A 24,436-nucleotide genomic window follows, 5' to 3' on the forward strand; every position below is an offset into this window, starting at 1 on the left:
GTGCATCTGTTACATGTTTTTGTAATTATTCAAGTATGGGAATTATTTCAATTTGTTTTACAAAGACAGAGAGTTAGCTTAGATGTATCATTGTTCTAAAGGTATCAGTGTACAACACTATAGCTGCCGTAGTAATAACCCCACCAACCTGTGTTTGACAGTTTGATGTTTTTGAGGCTGAAAATAATTACCTTTTGAACGCCTCCCACGCGCTCCTCTTGAAATGTTGTTGGGCTGAAAGTCTGCACGCACTTCTTTGTTGTCTCCAATTATTCCTCCTCTCCTGCCTTACTTTCTTTCTCTCTCTACCCACACTCTGATCCTAGAGAGCTTTCTTTCGCCAATTATGGTCATAAAGAAAGGCGGCCATTTTAGAACACTCTCATGTTGGGCTTGTTGTGCTAAGAGATTACTGCACATAATGCTAGCTGTATAGAAACTGGGTTTAATTGAAAACAAATAACTAGCTAGCCGGTGACTGCATTGTTCTCTTGAGATTGCAGAAACGTTTTTTCCTCCCATGATCCTCTGGGAAAGGCTGACTTCTCTCATGTGTGGTTTTGTTTATCTGTTTGTTTTGTCATGTTAATTGCTTCCCTCTTTGTATCTGTCTTCTAATTAATTTGAAATGTTAGCCACACACTGAAGCTGAAAGGGAAATCTTATATACGGTAGTTTCATTATGTTAAGGCTTATAAGGAGCTTATACGCACTTATCCCTAGACAATGACAATTATATCCACCCACAACATCTCATGAGCACAGTTATATTTCCTGTGGGAACAGACGTTTTTAGAACTAACTCTCTTATTTTCTTCACAGGTGAGGAGAATTTACTGGCAATACTGAAAAGGCGATGGTGGAAGTACATGATTCTGGGATTGATAGACATCGAGGCTAACTACCTGGTTATCAAAGCCTACCAATACACCACACTAACCAGCGTACAGGTGAGTCTGTTTTCATTTATCACGTGACCCATAGGTGTGCGTGTATGTGCGCAGGGGTGCATGGGTGCATGTGTAGGTACAAGCCTGTCCCTAGACGTTCCCTTGACTGGCCACTGAACAGGCATAAGACAGTAATACAGCAGTGACCTTTGTTGAGTCTACATAATAAGATGGCTAATTAAAGGTACACTGGCTGACTCTCATCCCATGTGTCAGTTCATCTTCATTCAAATGTGCTTAGTGCCAAAGGAGCCTTACTCAGATCCACTCAGATCCTCTCCATTTCCTCTAGTCTCACCTGAATCTGGCATTTTCCTCCACTCCTCCAGAGCCCAGGTAGGACTCAGGATCAATTCCAGGGGCCCCGTGGCTGCAGAGATTTGGGGAAACAGATGGTGTGGAGTGTGTCGGTATCCCCTCTCTAGTAATAAATCAGGCCCCTAAACTCTCTCCTCTCAGTGTAGTCAGTTAGGGCTGAACAGGAACAGACGGTACCATTAACACTCCACTAGCTAACCAGGACACTTCTAGTTCCTCCAACATACAGGCCTCTCACACTCAGAGAGAATTAGAGAGGAGAAATTAGATCAGTGCCAACTGCAAAGTTGTGATAAACAAAGTTGTGATAATGGGTATAGATAGCACTTGTGGTGTACATGCTGTACTGCAACCATATTAGTTGAGTAGTTTGACAGTAGTCTATACAGCTTGTTGCAGTGTCATTTTCATTCGTCAAGTGTATGATAGCCTGAGAATATGAGGTATCAGCAACAAATAGATCAATTCCCTCTTCAGATCATAGTGGAGATTTGTTGTTTTCCATTTGCAAGTAGGGAGGGAACCATGTAAATGTGCCTACTGTCGGCTCGTGGGCCTCTGCCTCTACTCAGCCAGACAGAAAACAGATGGAGTGTCAGGGTATATATCCGTCAGATAACGCTCAGCTCACATCATCCCCCGGCCGCCACTCGAGACTGTTCCGCCTCACCGTTATTTCAGGAAGTGGAATCGATGACCGGCACGGCACCGCTGTCTCACGGCAGAGAGAGATAATCCATGGCCTGGGCCTGAGTCCTGCTCTGGGCTGAAGCAGGGGGAGTGGGAGTGTCAGGGCCAGTGGGGTGGAGGGCTGACTGTTCTGTTGAAATAAAGTAGGGGAAGTGTAAAAGGTACCAGAATCCCCTCATTCCCCTGTGGTTTGGCCCTGTGACAGACAGACAGACAGACAGACCCCATTCCCCTGTGGTCTGGCCCTGTGACTGACAGCCAGACCTCATTCCCCTGTGGTCTGGCCCTGTGACTGACAGACAGACCTCGTTTCCCTGTGGTCTGGCCCTGTGACTGACAGACAGACAGACCTCATTCCCCTGTCGTCTGGCCCTGTGACAGACAGACAGACCTCATTCCCATTCCCCTGTGGTCTGGCCCTGTGACAGACAGACAGACATACCTCATTCCCCTGTGGTCTGGCCCTGTGACAGACAGACATACCTCATTCCCCTGTGGTCTGGCCCTGTGACAGAAATACAGACAGACAGACAGACCTCATTCCCCTGTGGTCTGGCCCTGTGACAGACAGACAGACAGACCTCATTCCCCTGTGGTCTGGCCCTGTGACAGACAGACAGACAGACAGACAGACAGACAGACAGACAGACAGACAGGCTGGATGACGCAGTGACGAGTTGATCAGTACCTCCATGCCCTGCTGACCCAGAGTCAGCCCAACGCAATGATGTGACAAGTACACAAGTGGCCTGCAGCTACTGTTTACACAGCGATGGATCTATCCACATGGTGTGACTGTCACTGAGTGACTAGGTCGGGCGGTGACGAGAGTGATAGGGTGACTCTCTTCCACATTGCTGAGACAGAGATATTTGAGAGTAGCATTGTACAGCAGCAGCTCTCTCTCCAAAGTAAACCCAGCCTGAGCATATGGCGAGGTGATTAAACATTCAGAGGAAGGGGTGCTCATGGAATCACAGTAAATATTGACTCAGTAAACAGCTATAACTCAAACTGGGACTCCTCAGTAATTTTTGAAAATAAATTGATATTTCTCGAGGTCTGCTGTGCAAGTTTGTATGATATTTAGAGAGCAGCTCAGGTCAAGTGAACTCAAATGAAGTAAGTTTGGTTGTTAGTTGGAGACTTGATCAATGGACTCTCTCACTCTAAGGCCAAGTCATATTCTCCTCTTGTTCCTCTGTGCAGGGGATGTTGCTATTTAGTTGAATTGGCTTTCACTGACTGATTCCTTTGGGAGGGTGGAGGAGAGAAATAGGCATACCAATTCTCAACAGTTTTATGTAAACTATAACAAGGTTAGACAATGCCTCATCAATATTAATATGCAGGCATGAAGAGAACTGGGCATAAGATTTGTTTTACATTTTAGCAGACGCTCTTATCCAGTTAGTGAGCGCATACATTTATTTTAAATTTTTCATACTGGCCCCCCATGGGAATCGAACCCACAACCCTGGCGTTGCAAGCGCCATGCTCTACCAACTGAGCTACACAGGGCTCAATTGGTGTTATAAAATACTTTCCAATTAAGGGGAAATTATTAGTTGTTATGAATGGTCATGGTGTCTGGCTGGGCACATCCGGGGAAAGCTCCTCTTCATCAACACGTTACAACAGGCAGCTACAGATGTAGGATCTTTATTTGAGCCAGTTTGCTACAGCAGGAAAAGAATCCTGCAGCAACAGGAAATGTGAATTATTATGTGGGCAAATCAAGTATGACATTTCCAAGTGGAAATTAAAAAGCCTTTTTAAACCTCAAATACACTACGTTTGCATTTCCTGCTAGCCAGAAGAGTGATCAAATTAAGATCCTACATCTGAATGGACATTATCTCAATTGCTACATTTTACATTTTAGTCATTTAGCAAAGTTGTGATAATGGGTATAGATAGCACTTGTGGGTGTGCTACTCACAGTCCTCCATTTCAAGATATGCAGGTAGCCAGCCGCGATCCTGGGGACAAACCACTGTAAAACGAAGGAATTAGTTGAAGATTTATTCGGCAGAGTTAAGCAGAGTCTTATTAGGACTGAATAAATCGAATAATTCTTTCTCCTCACTTGGCTAAACCTCATAGGACCTGTGATAATTGTATTGGTTTCATTAGTTTGCTGGTATGTCAGGTCTATTATTTTTCCAGTAATTCACTGTAAATGTTGTCAGGTTAATGCCAGAGCTGTTCCCCAGATAGCACTGAGAGAACAGGTGAGAGTGAACACAGAACTCAACCTCAATCACTCACTCACTTTCAGGGTTCTCTCATGGTTATCGTTACTCCACACTGTTTATTTATTTATCTTGCTCCACTTCCCTCTTTCTCTCTCTCTTGTTCTCTCTCTCTCTCTTGCTCCTTTTCCTCTCTTCCTTCTCCCCTCTCTTTCATTATTTTTCTCTCTCCTGCTCTCTGTGATTTTCCCTCTCGTTCCCTCCCTCCTCTTTCTCTCTCTCCACTCTCTCTCGCTCAAGGGCACACTACACTACAGTAACAGACAGGTTTATATAACCAAGCGGTGAAAAAGCCTTCCATTAGGCAGAAACACACTGGCCTGATGAGAGAGGAGAGAGTGAGACATACTGGGCTGTCGTTTACACATCGATAAAACCACACATTATTATGCCATGGTTGTCTTTGGTGTCAGAACATTCATTGCATACATCGATGTTGTGAGCTGCCAGGAGAGCCACTGTGAACAGGAATGGGGGGCCATTTTGCTGTCCTGCAGTTAGCCCCTCATTCTCCTGTGCACTACCTTTCCCAGAGGGTGAGCCCATAGTGCTACCACTAAGTGCCAGAGAGGCTTCCCGGAATGGAGGCCTGATGGTCCCCTAGGCGATCATAAACCTTCCTCTCCTCCCTCCCGCATGGCCCCTTCTCCTCCCTGACACGCCACCCTCCATCACCCCTAATTCGCCATCTTCATTCTCTCTCATCACCATTAGTGTTGGACTGTCCTCTGACCTCGTCCTCTATAGTACCGTGTGTCCCCGCTGTCCTATGTGTCACCCCAGGACTGTGGTGGGTGCTGTGATACCATCTCTGGTATCTAGGTGTGTCTTTTGTCTATGTGGTGTACAGTATCTTAGAACTCCATTTCAACTATTTTCTCTGTGTGTCTCTATGAACTAGAGTTCAGTGTGTCCGTTCTAACCCTGTATCTCTCCGCTCTGTCTGTCAGCTCTTAGACTGTTTCACCATCCCTGTGGTGCTGCTGCTGTCCTGGTTCTTCCTGCTGGTGAGGTACAAGGCCGTGCACTTTGTGGGCGTCGGGGTGTGTCTGCTGGGCATTGGCTTAATGGTGGGGACAGACGTCCTGGTGGGAAGACAACAGGGCCTAGGTAACACACACACACACAAACACACACACACACACACACACACAGAATACCCTTACTTCCCCATGGGTCATTAACACAGTGTTATTGAATTATCTGAATTCCTACATTAATTGAGCTTTTACAAAGACTCAAATGTGTACAGCTCTGACTCATTGAAGAGCTTTAGCTTTAAACATATTTTAATTGCTATTGTGGAGTCTGCTGTGTCCTTCACACAAACACCCTCATCTCCTCCAACACACAGACAGTGTTCTCACTGTGCAGTTCACCATCACGGTCTCATTGTGTTCACACCTCACAGTACCTTCAGTAATAACCGAGTCAGATCCCCGGTGTTAGTCCCTGGTGTGGTTTGCCTTACACATCCATGGACAGCCTCCCCCTCTCACTATTGCATTAAGTACCCCTTGATTTCCCCAGCTCAACAAGATTTAGATAGATATATTGCATTTTGGTTCAATATGAATAATAAATGTTACGATCCAAATCATATTACGTGTTCTGGATCCGAAGAGTTTAGAGTTTTGTTGAAAACACACGGCTGTAGTTGTGTTTCTGTCTCATGATTGACAGAATAGTTACATTATAGTGAGATTATTTTAAAATCTTCAAGCATGTGCTAAGCATCTGTAAGATCTTTGTTTGATTGGGTACAGTTTATACATACCTTACTGAAACCCATTGCAGCATACAGTATGCACTAAGCATGTAGGAATAAAGGAACAATGCAATTGTTTGGTGTCAGGTTCCAATCAATAATGCCTATTTGTCTTACCAGCTACACAATAATGTTGCTTAAAATAGTGAAAATAGTTATTTTAAACACAGTAAAGTGAACAGTAAGAAGATTAATTAATCAATGAAACTCTTTCTTCTGTTAAAATGTAAAAATCCTAAATTTACTCAATATATTAACTCAAGCCCAGTTGCTTTCTGTACCTCTTAAACACCAAATGTCTTTCACTGCCTCATTGTCATATATATTTTTTCTCATAGGATAGCCACTTAGTCTGATATTACTGGTGAGGGTTTCATAGGATAATCTATTTGTCATGGATAACTAATGGCTCTTTCATACAGTAAGTCGCTCTGGATAAGAGCGTCTGCTAAATGACGTAAATTTAAATGTAAATGTATGACAGGATATTGGAACATTGTGCTCTTCTAATCCCCCCCCCCCCCTCCCCCCTCCCTCTCTCTCTCTCTCTCTCTCTCTCTCTCTCTCTCTCTCTCTCTCTCTCTCTCTCTCTCTCTCTCACTCTCTATAGGGGACCATAAGCTCCTGGGGGACCTGCTGGTGCTGGGAGGGGCCACGCTGTACGGCATCTCTAATGTGTGTGAGGAGTTCATCGTTAAGAACATGAGTAGGGTGGAGTTCCTGGGTATGATGGGACTGTTTGGCTCCTTCTTCAGCGGCATTCAACTGTGAGTGTTTGTGTGTGTGTCAGACCTGGGTTAAAATGTATATTGGAAATGATTTCAAATACTTAAGCTGTGCTTCATTGAGCTTGTCTGGCTAAATAGAACCAATAGAATAGTCCCATAATGGCACACCCAGCCAATCAGGCACTCCAGGCAGGCTAAAGCAAATAATATTTGAACTCAGGTCTGGTGTGTCCAGCCTCATCTATACTATACTGAAGACAGTATCCCTTTCTACCAACACCACAAGAGCAGCCAGTTGGAACTGAGAACTGTGATGCTACATTATGTTTGCTCCAACACACTAACATATACAGCACATTAGCCAGCTGGAAACCTAAAGTGAACCTCGTTTATACGTTATGTGGCATTTGCCAGCTGATACAGCCATTGGTGCCAGCTAATTACAGTATATCTCAAAAGACATGCCCCATATTTAACATTTACACCCACCAGCATGCTCTATAGTATTCAGCCTTTCTCTCTCCAGATCAGATGATGGCTTCGCTAGCAGCCCCATGCAGTCATATTATCTACTTTTCTTTCTACAGCGCTTCTAGTGCCATTAAGAAGGACATTGGCAAATTACAGTTGGCCCAGAACAGAGCAGCATGGCTAGCCCTTAAATGTACATGGAAGGCTAATATCAGTAACATGCATGTCAATCTCTCCTGGCTCAAACTAGAGGAGAGATTGACTGCATCACTACTTGTCTTTGTGAGAGGTATTGACATGTTGAAAGCACAAAACTGTCTGTTCAAACAGCTAACACTTAGCTCAGACACCCATACATACCCCACAAGACATGCCACCAGGGGTCTCTTCACAGTCCCTAAGTCCAAAACAGACTCTGGGAAACGCACAGTACTACATAGGGCCATGACTACATGGAACTCTCTTCCAAACCAAGTAACTCAAGCGAGCTGTAAAATCAGATAAAAAACAAACAGCTAAAACATACATACACTCTAATACACAAACTCTACCCAGACAACATAATAAATACTGTACTGAAGAAAAATATAAACGCAACGTGAAGTATTGGTCCTATGTTTCATGAACTGAAATAAAAGATCCCAGAAATGTTCTGTACGCGCAAAAAGCTTATTTCTCTAAAATTTTGTGCACAAATGTGTTTGCATCCCTGTTAGTGAGCATTTCTCCTTTGCCAAGATTGAAGCCATTGAAGAGGAGTGGGACAACGTTCCACAGGCCACAAGCCTGATTAACTCCATGCGAAGGAGATGTCGCGCTGCAATGGTGGTCACACCAGATACTCACCTGTTTTCTGATCCACGCCCTTACCTTTCTTTAAAGGTGTCTGTGACCAACAGATGCATATCTGTATTCCCAGTCATGTGAAATTCATAGATTAGGGCCTAATGAATTTATTTCAATTGACTGATTTCCTAATATAAACTGTAACTCAATAAAATCTTTGAAATTGTTGCATGTTGCGTTTATATTTTTGTTCAGTTTGACTACTTTTTAATGAGCTCATTCTGAGGCTTAAAGAGGAATGATAAAATACCCTAGTTATGAGACATCGCCTGTCTTCCCTCCACGTATTTATCCACTTGTTATATGTATGAAATTATCCCGACCGGGGAAGACAGTGGGAGCGTGGGGACCTGTCTCTGTTTCTGTCTCTCGCTGATGTTAATTTTAAACACGGGAGCACCAGACGAGACCGTAACCTTGGTAACACGTCAGCACCGCCTTGTCAATGATGCTTTTCACAGAGATGTCACAGAGTGAGACCTGGGTGGATTGTTTTCCATTCCTCTTGTCTGGAACGGAGGGGGGGTGATGGAGGGAAAATGGTCTACCATGTTGTTTCTATTGTTAGTGCCCCTCTGGAGTCAGAGGATTCCGTCAATAGAATTCCCAGGATCTATTCTGTAGGGTCAGAGAGTTAAACCCCCCCTCGCTCTGCTTGGATTGATTTGTCACTGACTCATCAGAACCACAGGTGCTCAGCTGTCAAAACCGAGCTTTTCTGTCAAGAGACTTGCTTATGATCCTCCTGTCTTACTTTCCTCCCTCCAACAGTCACTCTGTTGTATTCCCTATCTCACAAAGCTCACCTCTGGCTGACGGGAATCGTTTTTTTCTTTCTGTTCCAGGGCCATCATGGAACACAAGGAGCTGTTAAGGGTGCCCTGGGACTGGCAGATAGGTAAGCTACTGTTACTGGGATTTACATGCTGCTCTCTCTCACACCGTTGGTTAGCAGCCCGTGTTTGTGTGTGTGTGGGGGGGGGGGGATTGGCAGGAAGGCAGCGGGTGATACAGGGATGATTAAACAATGGCAGAGTGGGAATTGATTGCCCTGTCTAGCAGAGATGCCCTCCCACACCTCCTCCTCCCCTCCCCTGCTGTGTCAGATCCTGCTCACACAATCAGTTAGGCTGTAAGGGGTGTCACTGGAAGATCACTCTGCAAATGAAGTAGGGGGGGCGAGGAGATGGGGCCCTGAGCTAAGATGGATGGGCCGTCGCTGTATAGTCAAAATGTACATGCCGGCTAAGGGATGGTGTCAACTTTTACGAACATTTTGTTGTGCCGCATGAATTACAGGTAGGAGATGAAGGTGTCCTCTAACTGATATATGGATGCACTTTATTTGCTTAAAACAAGGACGGTTCACTTAATATTTCATTTGCAACAAACAAGCCAGAGAGGGTGCTACATTACAGTATGTAGTAGCCCATTAAGGTGACTGATTTTCAATTAACTGGTCACTGAATATTTCAAATACGATAAACGATCAAGACAGCATGATATATTGTCTCCTGAGTGGCGCAGTGGTCTAAGGCACTGCATCGCAGTGCTAACTGTGCCACTAGAGATCCTGGTTCGAATCCAGGCTCTGTCGCAGCCGGCCGCAACCGGGAGACTCATGGGCGGCGCACAATTGGCCCAGCGTCGTCCAGGGTAGGGGAGGGAATGGCCGGCAGGGATGTAGCTCAGTTGATAGAGCATGGCGTTTGCAACGCCAGGGTTGTGGGTTCGATTCCCACGGGGGGCCAGTATAAAAAAAATATGTATTCACTAACTGTAAGTCGCTCTGGATAAGAGTGTCTGCTAAATGACTAAAATGTAAATATATAGTAGCCCATGAAGATGCCCGATTTTCATTTACACTGATACAGGAGCCCAATTTGTGACGTGCAATTCGCCGCTCTCCAAAGCCAAAGCAAGTGACTAGGTCCTTAATCCACTTGGATTTACCCACTTTATTTTGATTGAGCAAGCGAGGAACGTGTGGTGCCAATAGCGGGGTTTGGGTAGCGTCCCAGGAGATTCTGGCTTGTCACAGGCATTAGCCAGTCTGCGGTGGCTTGAGGGGCACGCCATTATCTGTCACTGCCATGGCGAGCAACACAGCGGGCGCCAGAAGGAGGGATCTCCTCAGCCAAGATTGCTTTGCCCTAGAAAAATAATGAGGACTTGGTCATGTAAAATGTAGGATTGTGAGCGTCCTCCAAAGACTTAGTGGGATCAATTGTTGTTTCTTCCATCCTCAAGCTTACCACAGTTGTGGTTTTTTTCTACTCTTAATAACCAGTTATTGATCATAGGAAAGCCAAAAACAAAGGCAGAAAATAGTTCAAAGATGCTCTTCGGGTGGTAGTCATTAACTCTCATACAAATATACAGTAGTTCATCCTTCCTAATAACAGGGATTTGAATATTCATGGCATTCAGATGTGTTTCTAAAAGCAGAGTCTCATACTACTACACCATTAAAACTTAGCCCAGAGATACACTTCAACTTAGTTAAGGAAAGCAGGTGCCGGCCATATTGCTCTCTGGTATGCTGCCAGACAAAGTAAACAAGGCATTTGAATAACTCATGAGGCCTTCTGTTCAGCTATTCCACCAACTACCAACAGCGCCTGGAGAAAACCATGTGAGCCTGTGAGGAAGTCAAGTCAAATCAAACTTACAGGGTTAGGAAGTCTCTGTGTTTGGCCTTACAGAAAATGGCATATATCTTTTTGAGTGGATCGGAATAAAAATAATGCTGAATACAGTGAGAATTCCTGGTCTTCAATGGAGACCTTTGTTTTGGTAAAAATAGTCTTATCCTGTTACATGCAGTAGCTTGGGACGGTCATGAATTCATGCACTAAACCAGAGCATGCAGATTAGGACTAGTAATCTTCACTGCATTTAAACAGTGTTTAAATGTATCCAATGCCCACCTGATCAGTAGTCAGCTGTCCTTCAGTACTTTCTCTCTACAGATAAACAAGTGGATATTTTTGTTGTCTCTCCTGAGGACAAATCTCCTGATATGTAATGACTCTATGACAATGAAAAGCGATTGAATAGGATCCTGATTTATTTTAGTGGAATGAGGTAGTTGGAAATGACATTTGCAGCAAAGGCCTGAGAGCAGAATCTGACAGATAAATGCTATTTACGTTTAGTTTTGAGACAAATTACCGTTGCCTGTCTGTGTTGTCATTTCATCTGAGGCAGTAAAAGTTGTCTTTCAAAAAGCCGATCCTGAAACTAGATGAGAATGTAATTATATTTCAACACTAAATCCTATTACCGTGTTTCTGCAGGACAAAAGATTATCAGAATGTCCTTCGTCCGCTATATGACCACCTTCTCTCTGATATGTCGGTCATTGTGTCGACATCTTCTGTCTCAGATGCCCACTTCTTCCTTAATGTCTGTCGTTTCACTGTTATTGACCTTCACAGTGACCTGACATATATATTTAACGGTATTCTCCTTCCCCTTTAAAAAAGTATATATGTTTTTGGTGAAAGATTGGTAAATGAGGAAATGCTGACATGACTAAATTCCCATTTATATCAGTTTGTAATCTTGGTTAAAACAGCAGTAAAATCTTGCGTAATTTGGTCAGCTGCGTGATTAACTTCTGTGTCTATACGTGTTAGGAAATGAGAGTTCCGGCAAAAACAAAGTCTCCACCCTCGCAAAAGGAAACTCTTAGCCAAACCCCCCAAAACTGAACAAATGCTGCTCGTTACCGCGCGCAGCCCATTCAATCCCGACAGATTATTCGGTCTACAAGCAGAATCTGCCCACGAGAGATTAATCCGTTTGGTATGCAGGAAGAATGTCACAGGATCCAATAAAATGTTAGATAATTGGACAAATCACTGCACGGGTAATATGGAAATGGGGAAGATGAATGGGGACGATGAGCCCCTCTCTACTCTGTCATAAAGGTCCTTCTGTCCTTGCATGATCACAAGGAGAAAACACTTCTATGCAACCCTTGATAGACAGACAGGTGAATGATATCTAGCTGGCTAGTTGGTATTCTAGAGAGCACTGTGCAGTTAATTATTATAGTCCAGTCTCTGTCCCTGCGGCTCTGTCACTCATCATGTTCTGTGTGTCTGTGTGTGTGTGGCCTTCCCCAGGGTTGCTCTACATCGGCTTCAGTGCCTGCATGTTTGGCCTGTACAGCTTCATGCCCGTGGTTATCAAAAGGAGCAGCGCCGCGTCGGTCAACCTCTCTCTGCTGACCGCTGACCTCTATAGTCTGTTCTGTGGCCTCTTACTGTTCCAGTACAAGGTGAGTGCTACACACACGCGCACACACACACCTTTTCCACAAGCCTCCAGCATCCATTCTCCTGTGCAGATAATCATCTCTTACTGCTGCAGCTCTGATAAAATGAGATTTAGGTGAAGCAGAGTTTACTGTGAGAGAATGTTAAGTAAGCCTTCTCTCTTTTAATTGTGTGGTAGAACAAATAGAAATGATTTGCCCTCAAAGTATTTCATCTATCATAATTATTCAGATTGTAAGGGATTGTGCATCGCTATTATCTTAGACAATCCTATTCCACATATTGCCTTCGGTTTTTCGCCAATCGTTTGGACATTTTCTTGGTTTGCTTTTTCTCTCCGTGCTGTGAGCTAGTGATCGATCACAGCTTTCACGCTGCACTGAAAGGCTATTCAGTTCATCAGAGAGGACCAGCGTGTATTTCTGCAGAGCATCGATGTCATTTGGGAAGATGAAAAGGAGGACGATGAGAGTCAGTGAGGGCAGCGTGCCAGGGTGGTTGGGCTACAATGTGGGCCTTCATCTTCCTACGTCCCGTCCGGCTGGGTGGGCTGATCGCCATCATTACTGTTAAAGCAGCTAGACCACCAAAACACTGGCCATTCGTCACGCCTTACAATAAATAAAGCCCTCTAATCGCTTTCCCAGATCTGACTCATGTAGTGCTGATTACTGCCCACTGCTAAAGTGAGAGAGAAAGAAAGAGAGATTAAAATGGGTGGCTTTATGCCGTGTAATCTTGTCTCTGCACTCTCTCTTCCACCCCAGCAAACCTTTGCTGTGTTAACTCTAAAAGTGGCTAATATTTCCCTCTCTTTATGTTACCTTTAAAATGCAGCTTTTTCAAAGTCAACCATGGCCTATAAAAGCATCAACAATGGCTGGCAGATTGCACTGTATTGTACGGTGACTACTGTATATACAGTACATGTAAGTACTGTATGTAACCTGGAAGTGAGTCAGATACCACTCTGAATAGAGTGCTTTCACTTTATCAAAGAACACCCACCACTGGTTTTATTTTTACTGTGCTTCTTGGGTTGGCAGGCCCCTTAATAAATACAGTACAATGTCTGCGACAGCCTCTTTCAGCCCAGAAATGCCATTAAGTCCTGAGGTCTGTGTCAATGTCTCCAGCCTACCCTGTGATTGGAGAGCGTGAAGTGGAGCGAAGGGTCTAGCTAGTAGCTACCACACTCCCAGCAGCTCAAGGCTGTTCCTTCCATCTCTCTAACCGTTGTAATAAGGTCCTTGAGCTGTCACTAAGGGGCATCGTTTCCTCACCGCAATCACTTTGCCCCAATCACAGTCAAGAGATGCTGTCTGTTGATAAGGTGGCCCACACTCACTCACTTGAGTACGAGCAGGGTAGCTTCTGATAAGAACTGATCCTTGCATCAGCAGTCTGGAGGTGGTGAGCCAAGAGTGAGTCGACCTTGCAGTATTGTAATACAGGCACAATAAAATCACAGGCCAGAGAGAGGCTTTTTTGTTTTTGCAATTTATTGGGAAATTGTAATAAAACGGGTATTTGGGGTATTGTTGTATAGGTCACAAATCCAAGAGGATAACGTTAGAGCATTCAATGGAACGTTTTGTGGTGTACTTCACTAAATCATTCACCCCAATCATTTTAATTGTACAACTGGAGCATAAAGCTCTAGTATATTCTGTTGTCAGTCCATTTGTATTAGCTTGCCCCCATGCCAGATTCTCTGGGGTATTACCGACGTTGAGAGTAATTCATTATATTCTTGTCCTTGTTTGGGGGAAAACAACTTCATTGTGCCGTGCTCAGAAAGGCTAGAGAGATTATTACCAAATGGTACGAGCGGTAGCAGAATTCAGGAAGTATCCATTGCGGTCTGTCCATGAAATTAACCTTTCCTAATATGATCTCAACCTTGTCTCATTTGTTATGTTGGGCCAGCAGCAGCCAGTGCAATGGAGAGCGGATAAGGATATGCAGTCCACAGGCCACTTGGACTTTACCTTTGTGGCTACATGCAGAGAAAGAGAACAGATAAACAGTATTTTTGTGTTTCTCTCTCTCTGTCTCTCTCTCTCTCTCTCTCTCTCTCTCTCTCTGTCTCTCTCTCTCTCTCTCTCTCTCTCTCTCTCCCTCCATGCTTCCTCAAGGTGGTCCTGCATTGACAAATAGCCACGTCTACTGCAGACCACCACCCCAATCAGCCCAGCGCTGATCCCTCTCTATAATGCATGTTCCCCTACCCACTGTGTGGAATATGAATGACTTCTTCTGCACCTGTAATCCATTGGAGGCCATTGCAGGCAGTCAGTGTGGGAAGAAAGAGAGAAGTGAACTCAATATTGTCATGGCCCCTAGATGCATTTCTACAGCGTCTCTGCTGCTTTGAAGGCAAGAGCTATTACTGACCAGACTCAGAGAGAAGCAATCCACAAAGAACCAGAAAGGGATTGAGTTATACTTTGGATAATATGTCTGTCTTTTCTGCACTGAAACAGTAAGGTAGCAAAGTCATTCAAATTGCCAGTCTTAGTAAAGAAGAAAGGATTCCATTCAATACCTGAGACATATCTGTCCTTTGGAGTTTCTACTATAGGACAATGCTACTGTATCTGACTGAATCATTCAAAGATTAATCATAGCAGTTTCTTTTTATTTATTTATTCTCTCATTTTGGTAGTCGTCTGATGCCCTTATTGCAGCTACAGTCAACGTTAAGTCAACATTAAATCTTGTTCAAATCAAATTGCCTAGGAACAACACAAGCATCCATGTTCCTCGCCAGAACAAATTGCTTTTGAACTCCTAAGGGGAGCCGTAGGGACTTGTGTGCTATTTATTGACAGTGGAGGATGAATGAATATTAATAGCATTATACTGTAGAGCATCAGGAGGGTAGTGGAGAATGTAAAGGTCTCTAATTAGTTTCAGTATTGATGGAATATTCTGAATTAAGGTCTGACACAATGCCTTGGCTGTGATAGATAGACACTGGTATTTTGGCTAAAACCTTTGCAGCATTTAGCTGAGCCAATTTAAATGAAAATGCCCTATCCTTCTCTCTTAAGATATTAGCAACAACAATACTATATGTAATTGTTGGTTTATTAGTGTTGTACTGTAAATCGACTGCTGGGAAAGGTGTGGGAACAGGGAAGTTGAGGCAGCGTTTATTGATTTGGCTTTGGACTTTGTCTCAGCCCCCTGACCACTTTGACCACAACTGTAATCTTTGCCTCCAACCAGACTAGTATGAGGAATGAATGCATCGGTGTGATGGAATGCTTGTGTCAGAGGTTCACAATACAATATGTTCTTTATGGTACAATACAATTCTCAGGAGAGCATGCTGTCCAATGTTGAAATGATAGTGGTATCCGGAATTACTTTTAGAAAATATATGTTTGTCCTTGGGTTGAAATCATCAATCATGAAGATGTCCTAATACTGAGCATGCAGTGCTAATGGTTTGGTTTAATTGTGCTCTGAGCAGCAGGAGCATAAAACCAAGATCCTTTACCTCTATCCTCAGACAGTCATATTTGATTCATATTCTCTAAATGGCTCTTGTCCTCACAGTATAACTAACTGTGATGCATTCAAATGAGCTGTGGCTGATGTAATGACATGCTATCTCTACCTGCTGTGACCACAGTAGGAGAAAACCATGGCCTGATGGGAATCTAATCTCTAAACTCTCATGCAAATCACAAGTCATAATCCCAGAACAGAGCAACAAGGGAAAGGTAGAGGCTAAGGGCAACCAACAATAACACACAATCTGCTTAAAGGAAAATAGCTATATTTTAATTCTCCCCAAATGATTTACTACATTAGATGAGGAACAGTGGTGGTGAAAGTCTTTGTCCTTTTGTACTCGCTTCTGAGACGGCTGAGTTTCTATTACGGTTTACAGGGCTGTAGCTGTGGCTCCAGTTGATACATGTAAATTAGCGTATGTGGAGATGTCACCATGCTAAGTAGAATGTATTCCTCTCAGTTTTCCAGTTATGGCTTTCTCCTCTCATATATTCTCCCTCCCTGCAAAAGCACTGTCTCCATGTTTGTTACTCCACATGTTAATAAAAGTCTTGACAGAGCCATCTACCTAATTTGTTTCCCATGGTCTACATTGATATTGTTCTCAGGAGTGTTTACTTTAGCAAATGCTAAATTGAAACCCTGCAGGTGAGCTATAGCTGCGCTGCAATAGGGGGATGTGTGTGTGCCTCCAGAGAGAGAGAATACCTGGTTGTCAGGGTAATGATTCATATTTCAGTGGCACGAAATGGGAAGGATTATTTATGTCCGGTATTTGTGATGAATCCCTCTCTGCCTGCTCCTGTGACAGTGACGTACATGTGACGTTCATGTGTCGTGTCATGTATTTGGTGTTGTTTCTGTAAATGTATGGTCAAAATGAAGTACATTCACATTTACATTTACGCAATGCCCTCGTTTAGGTGTAGGGACTGATCAGAGCCTGAAGGTACGGAGGTGCCGTTCCCCTCACAGCTCCGTAGGCAAGCACCATGGTCTTGTAGCAGATGCGAGCTTCAACTGGAAGCCAGTGGAGTGTGCGGAGGAGCGGGGTGACGTGAGAGAACTTGGGAAGGTTGAACACCAGACGGGCTGCGGCATTCTGGATGAGTTGTAGGGGTTTAATGGCACAGGCAGGGAGCCCAGCCAACAGCGAGTTGCAGTAATCCAGACGGGAGATGACAAGTGCCTGGATTAGGACCTGTGCCGCTTCCTGTGTAAGGCAGGGTCGTACTCTCCGAATGTTGTAGAGCATGAACCTACAGGATCGGGTCACCGCCTTGATGTTAGCGGAGAACGACAGGGTGTTGTCCAGGGTCACGCCAAGGCTCTTCACACTCTGGGAGGAGGACACAACGGAGTTGTCAACCGTGATGGCGAGATCATGGAACGGGCAGTCCTTCCCCGGGAGGAAGAGCAGCTCCGTCTTGCCAAGGTTCAGCTTGAGGTGGTGATCCGTCATCCATACTGATATGTCTGCCAGACATGCAGAGATGTGATTCGCCACCTGGTTATCAGAAGGGGGAAAGGAGAAGATTAGTTGTGTGTCGTCTGCGTAGCAGTGATAGGAGAGACCATGTGAGGATATGACAGAGCCAAGTGACTTGGTGTATAGCGAGAATAGGAGAGGGCCTAGAACTGAGCCCTGGGGGACACCAGTGGTGAGAGCACGTGGTGCGGAGACAGCTTCTCGCCACGCCACTTGGTAGGAGCGACTGGTCAGGTAGGACGCAATCCAAGAGTGAGCCGCGCCGGAGATGCTCAGCTCGGAGAGGGTGGAGAGGAGGATCTGATTGTTCACAGTATCAAAGGCAGCAGACAGGTCTAGAAGGACAAGAGCAGAGGAGAGAGAGTTAGCTTTAGCAGTGCGGAGAGCCTCCGTGACACAGAGAAGAGCAGTCTCAGTTGAATGACCAGTCTTGAAACCTGACTGGTTTCGATCAAGAAGGTCATTCTGAGAGAGATAGCAAGAGAGTTGGCTAAAGACGGCACGCTCAATAGTTTTGGAGAGAAAAGAAAGAAGGGATACTGGTCTGTAGTTGTTGACATCAGAGGGATCGAGTGTTGGTTTTTTGAGAAGGGGTGCAACTCTCGCTCTCTTGAAGACGGAAGGGACATAGCCAGCGGTCAAGGATGAACACCCAAATATAACTCTCCCAACTTCCACCTCAGAAACTATAATTGTTGTAAACTACAGCGGTTCAATGTTTTCTAGGAATAGACTAACTTAGTTTATTCAGCTAGCTAACTTGGTACAATATTCTTCCGTGAAAACCGTCCAGGGCATCTAGTCATAAGACGCCACAGCCAGCTAGCATGCCGGACTCCAACAACACGGTTTAGCACCAATACTCCGCCACAACAAACCACCAGTGTGTCAACACGCCAAGAAGATCGTTCGTGTCCGTGTCTAACGTTGTGGGTTAGTCCCGACAGCTTGAGCGAGTCCGTCGTCAACTTATTCAGCCAGTTAGTTAGCTAGAATAGTTAGCATACTAGCTAGCCATTGCTTTCAGACAAAGAAGAAACCCCTCCTTTCACGGCACGAACACATAGAGAGAGCCAAGCTAACGTTAACTAGTCACCCATGTCCCGAATTCCTTGAACGACTCTGGCTACCAATATGTAAAAACTAAACACAAATGTAGGTTATGACTTACCCCTAGCAGCTACTGTTAGCTAGCCAGGTGCAAAGCTAGCCACTGAATTGACTCAGCCAGTTTGCGTCTGTTCGCTAGGTCATTCCAGCTATTGTTTACTAGTAGCTATCCAGGTAGCAACAAGCTAGCTAAATTTCAAGCACAATAGCCACTTACTACCTAACGTTAACGGTTCAGACAATGAGGTTAGAAAACAGCTGAATGGTAGGCATTATTGTATGTAATTATTATAGGCAGCCAGCTGGCGTAATTACAGGCACTCACAGGCGTGAAACAACTATACCGTTGCTAATAGTTGCCAGTAGCTACCCGCCAGCTAGTCCAGGTAGTGGGTTAGCTAGCTAGCTTCGTGCTTCACCGGGCTCAGTCGAATACAATACTAACCTACAATAATTACATACAACAACCCACGATAACTACCTACAATACCTAACTACAATCTAAATACATAGTTTAAGCTTTACTCGACAAAGCCCAAACTATGTATTAAGCCAAGCTTACCCGACGACCTCACCCGACAACCTCCTCCTCTCCTAAGTATTCTTTATATCTACTCTATTTTGTGTATGGCTGTTATTGTTCCGAGACAGTATTCTATTAATTGTATGGTATTCATCTGTTTTGTTCCTTGGTTGTGTATCTTTTCTAGTTTGTTATTTTTTTCTGGTTTCTAGAGGATTGCTACATATTGCTGCAGCATAAGGCACATCTAGACACTATCTCAGGCCAAAGGCAACAGAGCGGCTAGATAAAAGCATTGGCTTTACTCATTAATCCACATTCCTCAAAAGCTTGTGACACATGGTAATGGTGGTGTCTGTCTGTCTGTCTGTCTGTATGTCTGTGTGTGTGCTTCTCTCTTCAGCACTCTATGCTTCTCTCCCTCTCTCTTTATCACTCAACCTGGTGCGAAAAGTGCAAATCAATCCCAGAACAACAGCAAAGGACCTTGTGAAGATGCTGGAGGAAACAGGTACAAAAGTATCTATATCCACAGTAAAATGAGTCCTATATCGACATAACCTGAAAGGCCGCTCAGCAAGGAAGAAGCCACTGCTCCAAAATCGCCATAAAAAAGCCAGACTACGGTTTGCAACTGCACATGGGGACAAAGATCGTACTTTTTGGAGAAATGTCCTCTTTCTGATGAAACAAAAATAGAACTGTTTGGCCATAATGACCATCGTTATGTTTGGAGGAAAAGGGGGGGCTTGCAAGCCGAAGAACACCATCCCAACCGTGAAGCACGGGGGTGGCAGCATCATGCTGTGGGGGTGCTTTGCTGCAGGAGGGACTGGTGCACTTCACAAAATAGATGGTATCATGAGGAAGGAAAATGATGTGGATATATTGAAGCAACATCTCAAGACATCAGTCAGGAAGTTAAAGCTTGGTCGCAAATGGGTCTTCCAAATGGACAATGACCCCAAGCATACTTCCAAAGTTGTGGCAAAATGGCTTAAGGACAACAAAGTCAAGGTATTGGAGTGGCCATCACAAAGCCCTGACCTCAATCCTATAGAAAATCTGTGGGCAGAACTGAAAAAGCATGTGCGAGCAAGGAGGCCTACAAACCTGACTCAGATACACAAGCTCTGTCCGGAGGAATGGGCCAACATTCACCCAATTTATTGTGGGAAGCTTGTGGAAGGTTACCTGAAACATTTGACCCAAGTTAAACAATTTAAAGGCAATGCTACCAAATACTAATTGAGTGTATGTAAACTTCTGACCCACTGGGAATGTGATGAAAGAAATAAAAGCTGGAATAAATCATTCTCTCTACTATTATTCTGACATTTCACATTCTTAAAATAAAGTGGTGATCCTAACTGCCTTAAGACAGGGAATTTTTACTAGGATTAAATGTCAGGAATTGTGAAAAACTGAGTTTAAATGTATTTGGCTAAGGTGTATGTAAACATCCAACTTCAACTGTAGATAGTCACAGGGGCACAGTCTCTGGGGGCGTCCAGCTGTGGCTCAGCCCACCGGTAAGGGGAGCATTCCCTTCCTGCTCCCCACCACAACATAACTGAGGGCTGCCAGCTCCAACACCCAGGGGCCCGAATAATTGTGTAGAGTGCCTTCGGAAAGTATTCAGACCCCTTGACTATTTCCACATTTTGTTACGTTACAGCCTTATTACACAATACCACATAATGACAAAGCAAAAAACTGTTTTTAGAAATTTTTGCAAACGTATAAAAAAAACACCTGAAATATCACATTTACATACATGTAAGTATTCAGACCCTTTACTCAGTACTTTGTTGAAGCACCTTTGGCAGCGATTACAGCCTCGAGTCTTCTTGGGTATGACGCTACAAGCTTGGCACACCTGTATTTGGGGAGTTTCTCCTATTCTTCTCTGCAGATCCTCTCAAGTTCTGTCAGTTTGGATGGGAAGCGTCGCTGCACAGTTATTTTCAGGTCTCTCCAGAGATATTCGATCGGGTTCAAGTCCGGGCTCTGGCTGGGCCACTCAAGGACATTCAGAGACTTGTCCTGAAGCCACTCCTGCATTGTCTTGGCTGTGTGCTTAGGGTTGTTGTCCTGTTGGAAGGTGAACCAGGTTTTCATCGAGGATCTCTCTGTACTTTGCTACGTTCATCGTTCCCTCGATCCTGACTAGTCTCCCAGTCCCTGCCGCTTAAAAACATCCCCACAGCATGATGCTGCCACCACCATGCTTCACCGTAGGGATGGTGCCAGGTTTCCTCCAGACGTGACGCTTGGCATTCAGGCCAAATAATTCAATCTTGGTTTCATCAGACCAGCGAATCTTGTTTCTCATGGTCTGAGAGTCCTTTAGGTGCCTTTTGGCAAACTCCAAGCAGGCTGTCATGTGCCTTTTACTGAGGAGTGGCTTCTGTTTGGCCACTCTACCATAAAGGCCTGATTGTTGGAGTGCTGCAGAGATGGTTGTCCTTCTGGAAGGTTCTCCCATCTCAACAGAGGAACTCTGGTGCTCTGTCAGAGTGACCATCGGGTTCTTGGTCACCTCCCTGACCAAGGCCCTTCTCCCCCGATTGTTCAGTTTGGCCGGGCAGCCAGCTCTAGGAAGAAACATGGCGGTTCCAAATTTCTTCCATTTAAGAATGATGGAGGCCACTGTGTTCTTGGGGACCTTCAATGCTACAGAAATGTTTTGGTACCCTTCCCCAGATCTGTGCCTCGACACAATCCTGTCTCGGAGCTCTACGGACAATTCCTTCGACCTCACGGCTTGGTTTTTGCTCTGACTTGCACTGCCAACTGTGGGACCTTATATAGACAGATGTGTGCCTTTCCAAATCATGTCCAATCAATTGAATTTACCACAGGTGGACTCCAATCAAATTGTAGAAACATCTCAAGGATGATCAATGGAAACAGGATGCACCTGAGCTCAATTTCGAGTCTCATAGCATAGGGTCTGTTTTTTATTTTTAATACATTTGCAAACCTGTTTTCACTTTGTCATTATGGGGTATTGTGTGTAGATTGATGAGATGTATTTTTTTTTTAAATCCATTTTAGAATAAGGCTGTAACGTAACAAAATGTGGAGAAAGTCAAGGGGTCTGAATATTTCCGAATGCACTGTATGGTGTGGTTATCGTGTTAACCCAGGGAAGGGGCTGCCGCCCACTGCACGCTGCCCAGAGAGGGGGACCAACATGGGCACTATGAACGCCCAGACTCTGGAGACTGACACGGTGCTTCGGCAGCCCTGAGAGGAAAGGAATCTACCATATCTCTGTTCCGTATCTATGCAGCGGTCTGAATGTAAATCTTAAACAGATGTTTAATAATACATAATATCTGTGTTTGTTTTGAGATCAGAAGACTGATAGTGATAACAAGGCTGTTATGACCAGAGGGACTGGGGATGTTATTTCTGCTACTCCCATGAGGCCCAGCCTCTTAGCATATTTAAGAAGGCCCCATATTCAGCCCCTGGGGCCGAACATAAAACTGAGCCCAAATTGCATCAAATTATCCCAGAGGCATTGCATTGTAAACTAGTGTCTTACTTTTTGATGTTAGCAGGTTCCTCTTATGATTTTCAAAGAATGTTTACAGTGAGGAAGTTTTAGATGTATAATGTTGCATCCTGCTAATGTTCATTATTGCACTGCAGCAGGTTTAGCTGTTTTTAAGCCATGAGACAATTGAGACACAGATTGTGTATGTGTGCCATTGAGAGGGTGAATGGGCAAGACAATAGATTTAAGTGCCTTTGAACAGGGTATGGTAGTATGTGCCAGCCGCACCGGTGTGTGTCAAGAACTGCAAACACTGCAGGGTTTTTCACGCTCAACAGTTTCCCGTGTGTATCAAGAATGGTCCACCACCCAAAGGACATCCAGCCAACTTGACACAACTGTGGGAAGCATTGGAGTCAACATGGGCCAACATCCCTGTGGAACGCTTTTGACACCTTATAGAGTCCATGCCCCTACGAATTGAGGCTGTTCTGAAAGCAAAAGGGGGGGGGGTGCAACTCAATATTAGCAAGGTGTTCCTAATGTTTGGGATACATTTTACATTTTAGTCATTTAGCAGACGCTCTTATCCAGAGCGACTTACAGTTAGCGAGTGCATACATTTTTCATACTGGCCCCCCGTGGGAAACGAACCCACAACCCTGGCGTTGCAAGCGCCATGCTCTACCAACTGAGCTACACGGGGCCCTATAGTGTATTTGTAGTTGTAATATTATTGATGGATAAATTGCATAAAGCTCCATTGACATGCAGACTGTGTAATGTAACGTTCTCATTGGAGCTTCTGGCCTTTACATTTTTAGATGCACCGTGTGCATTTGTCCTATTTTAGTATTCACTGTGTACTGCTGTGTCAACACAACTGACTGGTTTGTACTTGAGTGTCACTTTCTGTCACTCACAACTTCTAATTAGGGTCAGTAGCCATGTACAGTGAGGGAAAAAAGTATTTGATCCCCTGCTGATTTTGTACGTTTGCCCACTGACAAAGACATGATCAGTCTATAATTTTAATGGTAGGTTTATTTGAACAGTGAGAGACAGAATAACAAAAAAAAAATCCAGAAAAATAAATTGATTTGCATTTTAATGAGGGAAATAAGGATTTGACCCCTCTGCAAAATATGACTTAGTACTTGGAGGCAAAACCCTTGTTGGCAATCACAGAGGTCAGACGTTTCTTGTAGTTGGCCACCAGGTTTGCACACATCTCAGGAGGGATTTTGTCCCACTCCTCTTTGCAGATCTTCTCCAAGTCATTCAGGTTTCGAGCCTGACGTTTGGCAACTCGAACCTTCAGCTCCCTCCACATATTTTCTATGGGATTAAGGTCTGGAGACTGGCTAGGCCACTCCAGGACCTTAATGTGCTTCTTCTTGAGCCACTCCTTTGTTGCCTTGGCCGTGAGTTTTGGGTCATTGTCATGCTGGAATACCCATTCACGACCCATTTTCAATGTCGTGGCTGAGGGAAGGAGGTTCTCACCCAAGATTTGACGGTACATTGCGCGGTCCATCGTCCCTTTGATGCGGTGAAGTTGTCCTCTCCCCTTAGCAGAAAAACACCCCCAAAGCATAATGTTTCCACCTCCATGTTTGACGGTGGGGATGGTGTTCTTGGGGTCATAGGCAGCATTCCTCCTCCTCCAAACACGGCGAGTTGAGTTGATGCCAAAGAGCTCAATTTTGGTCTCATCTGACCACAACACTTTCACCCAGTTCTCCCCTGAATCATTCAGATGTTCATTGGCAAACTTCAGACGTGCATGTATATGTGGTTTCTTGAGCAGGGGGACCTTGCGGGCGCTGCAGGATTTCAGTCCTTCACGGCGTAGTGTGTTACCAATTGTTTTCTTGGTGACTATGGTCCCAGCTGCCTTGAGATCATTGACAAGATCCTCCCGTGTAGTTCTGGGCTGATTCCTCACCGTTCTCATGATCATTGC

At 44.5% G+C, this 24,436-nt stretch overlaps 1 protein-coding gene across 1 annotated transcript in view; it reads left to right on the forward strand.

The window, feature by feature from the left end:
• slc35f1 (solute carrier family 35 member F1) overlaps positions 1 to 24,436 on the forward strand; it is a gene marked incomplete at both ends in the record, with an annotated part of 131,260 nt that overhangs the window by 100,282 nt on the left and 6,542 nt on the right. Inside the window, 5 exons of the mRNA XM_084149449.1 lie at positions 823 to 950; positions 5,164 to 5,323; positions 6,592 to 6,748; positions 8,872 to 8,924; positions 12,160 to 12,314. Of these exons, the coding sequence (XP_084005575.1) occupies positions 823 to 950; positions 5,164 to 5,323; positions 6,592 to 6,748; positions 8,872 to 8,924; positions 12,160 to 12,314 (653 nt within the window). The remainder of the gene's footprint in view (positions 1 to 822; positions 951 to 5,163; positions 5,324 to 6,591; positions 6,749 to 8,871; positions 8,925 to 12,159; positions 12,315 to 24,436) is intronic.

Source organism: Coregonus lavaretus (assembly GCF_964263955.1).
Source record: "Coregonus lavaretus genome assembly, chromosome: 31".
Classification (NCBI taxonomy): domain Eukaryota; kingdom Metazoa; phylum Chordata; class Actinopteri; order Salmoniformes; family Salmonidae; genus Coregonus; species Coregonus lavaretus.